This window comes from Loxodonta africana, chromosome 20 (assembly GCF_030014295.1).
Source record: "Loxodonta africana isolate mLoxAfr1 chromosome 20, mLoxAfr1.hap2, whole genome shotgun sequence".
In the NCBI taxonomy this organism is placed as follows: domain Eukaryota; kingdom Metazoa; phylum Chordata; class Mammalia; order Proboscidea; family Elephantidae; genus Loxodonta; species Loxodonta africana.
In genome coordinates this window covers 53,268,183-53,271,029 of record NC_087361.1, presented here as the reverse complement: position 1 = coordinate 53,271,029, position 2,847 = coordinate 53,268,183, and the positions used below count along the sequence as shown (strand labels likewise).

Genomic DNA, 2,847 nt, shown 5'->3' with positions numbered 1-2,847 from the left:
AAACCGTACCTCTACATGTTGCTGAGTGCAACCTGGGGTCTCTGAACGTGTGCACTTTCTGTCTGCAGAGGGCCAGGGATGTGTTATCTAAAGGCAAGGTGGAAATTATTTAAGGGTGTGGCTTGCATGCTATGTAAACTCATGAAGCTTGGTTACAGAGTTGAAGAATGACAGCAATTTTTTTTAAAGGCATATGATATGGCCTCAAGAATTTAGAGGTAGCAGTGCAAGAATTTCAAAATTAATGGTTGTGAGAGCCTCTCCTATAAATAAACAAGACGTTAATGAGATTTTTTTCCTTCACATCTGTTGATAAGACGCTAGGCATGATTGCTTGTGGCTGGCTACACCCACTATCGAGGGTGTATAAAAGGCTCCGAGGAAGCAGAGAAGTTCGTACACTTCAAGCAATCACTTCTCTCTCAACTAAATCCTCAACTCCTGACACCATGAGCTATTACTGCGGAAACTACTGTGGTGGTCTGGGCTACGGCCTTGGTGGCCTGGGCTGTGGCTATGGCTGTGGCTATGGTTCCTTTCGAGGTCTGGGCTGTGGCTATGGATCTGGCTACGGTGGCTACGGCTCTGGCTATGGTGGCTACGGATACAGCTGCTACCGCCCCTGCTACTATGGAAGATATTGGTCTTCTGGCTTCTACTGAGAAACCTTGCAAGCAACTGAGGACTCTCTGCTAATGTTCCTCTCGTTGATTCTACCTTCTGGACACTTCTTTCCATCATTGTCTCTCAGCTGTAATAATGACCAGCCAATCCTATGTTACTGTGGCAGATCTTTTAATTTCAGGACACCAGGGCTGACTTTATAAAAATCACCTGGAGTTGCAATTGTAATTTTAAGAAAATTTTACAGTTTGGGCAATAATTCTTTTTTGGATAAATATTTTGGCACAATTCCTATTCTTCATATTGTTCGTGTGTGAAATGTGAAAATTCACTTTACAGTAAACTTAATTACTCCAGCATTTTAAATGTGTCATAGTTGTCTTTTCTATTCCTCTTGACAAGTTTTTCCATACCTGCAAGCATTGTGTGTGAGTGTGTGTGGATGTCCGTCTGCCGTCCATGTCTGTATGCATTGTGAATAATCTCCTGACGAAGGTGCTCTATCTACAATCCTATGTAACTGTGAGGTAGGGAGAATGTCCAGCCATTCTTTTCACACTTATGTTAAAAGTATATTGATGCAGCCCCAGCTGCTCTGAACCAGTCTCACATCCTCACAGTGGGCTCGTTAGGCACTATCATCGTACCACTTACTGTTGTTGTGCTCAAAGTCATGCTGTCTTTTGCTGTTTCCAGCAGGACACAACTCTGCGGTGTCATTGGAAGCTGTGTTCTTAATAGATTTCTTCTAGGGTGACTGCTTTTTTGGCCTCACTTAAATGACAATGGAAGGAGCCTCAAATAGCCTTCAGAAACATGTAGAGATTGATTCATTAACTCGTCATTCTTGTTTCCAGGCACCCAGAGCTCCATATTACCAGTTGGATAAATAACTCATGTGTCCTGACAACTGGGTCTTCTGAGTACATTTTGGGAAGTACCCAAGTAGACTGTTGTCACACTGTGGATGTTTGTTCCTCAAAATCTCCTGAGGAGCATTTTTCCTACCTTGATTGGTTTTATTAACTTGATGTTTGTTGTCGTTAGCTGCCATCCATTTGGCCCCCAACTCATGGCAACCCCAGCTCAATGGAAGGAAGCACTACTGAGTCTGTGCCATTCCCATGATCTGTTACAGATCAAACCATGGTGACCCAGAAGGTTTTCACTGGCCAGAATTTTTTCTTATTCTGTCTTAGCCTTGAAGCTCCACTGAAATCTATTCAGCATCATAGCAGCAACCAAGACTCCACTAACAGATGGGTGGTGGCTCCATCAACTTGATAATCAGCCCAATTATATTTATTTAACTGAATTTGTGATTCTGCTTAAAGGACCAAGAGTCCCAATCTATGATGTGTGTGTATTTGAGCACCATCTCTGCCTCTGGGCCTCTAGAAGTGCCTGCTTGGTTTCTGTGTTTACCTACCACTTGTGCCTTCTGTTGGTATCTTCAGCTTTTAGTCATCTATTTGTTTTTCAACAAGATGTGCTTCAAAGAAGATACAATCCTGCAAAAATGGAGATTGTGGATAAATCTATTTTTTTCTCTGAGGAACCTTTTATCGCTAGTCAGGAAGAAAGTCCCCCTAAAATACCCTTAAAATGAAGGACAGATTTTGAAAAGAAAACTTCATTCAGGCTATGGCCACACAATGGGTCAAAATGTGATCTACTTATTTATTAATGTATGATAGTTTCATCTTTAGAATTGAATTCTAAAACCCAAACTTATCAAAGACAGAAGCACATGGAACTTGGAAAAGGGGGAAAAGAGAAAAAAAAAAAAAAATTGAAAGATGACGTATTTATTTTCTTTCAAGAACACAGAATGATCGTGACAAGTTAAAACAATGTCTCTATGCTCGTATTACTAAAAATATTGGCAATGAGTAACTTGTTAACTCATAAAATAATAGTGACAGATATCAATAACAAATAGTAGACCTGAGGCACTGCATGTCACATGAGTTCAGGGGACCAATACCAGTGTTTCTATAATCTTTACAAATTAATTATATATTATTCCACATTTCAGAAGAATTCCGTATTATTCAGTGAACTGGCTTGGGTAATAATTAAGCAAAAAACAGCTATACAAATGTGTCAACAAGAGCCTCAGGGTGCTCAGTTTTTCTGTGGTTGGTAATGCCACGGTAGTTGATGACTTCCATGATGGATTCAATCATCCATTTAGTCAACCATTAATCGATAGTGTGCGTT

At 40.5% G+C, this 2,847-nt stretch overlaps 1 protein-coding gene across 1 annotated transcript; it reads left to right on the top strand.

Moving 5' to 3' along the window:
- The first annotated feature begins 449 nt into the window (after positions 1-449).
- On the top strand, positions 450-829 carry LOC100676321 (keratin-associated protein 20-2-like). The gene has a single exon (XM_003410310.2). The coding sequence runs from the start codon at positions 450-452 to the stop codon at positions 660-662; it is 213 nt and encodes a 70-aa protein (XP_003410358.1). The 3' UTR covers positions 663-829.
- The last annotated feature ends 2,018 nt before the right edge of the window (positions 830-2,847 follow it).

Excerpts from the sequence above, each read along its gene's own strand:
- LOC100676321 (XM_003410310.2), top strand. The coding sequence starts at position 450 with ATGAGCTATTACTGCGGAAACTACTGTGGTGGTCTGGGCTACGGCCTT.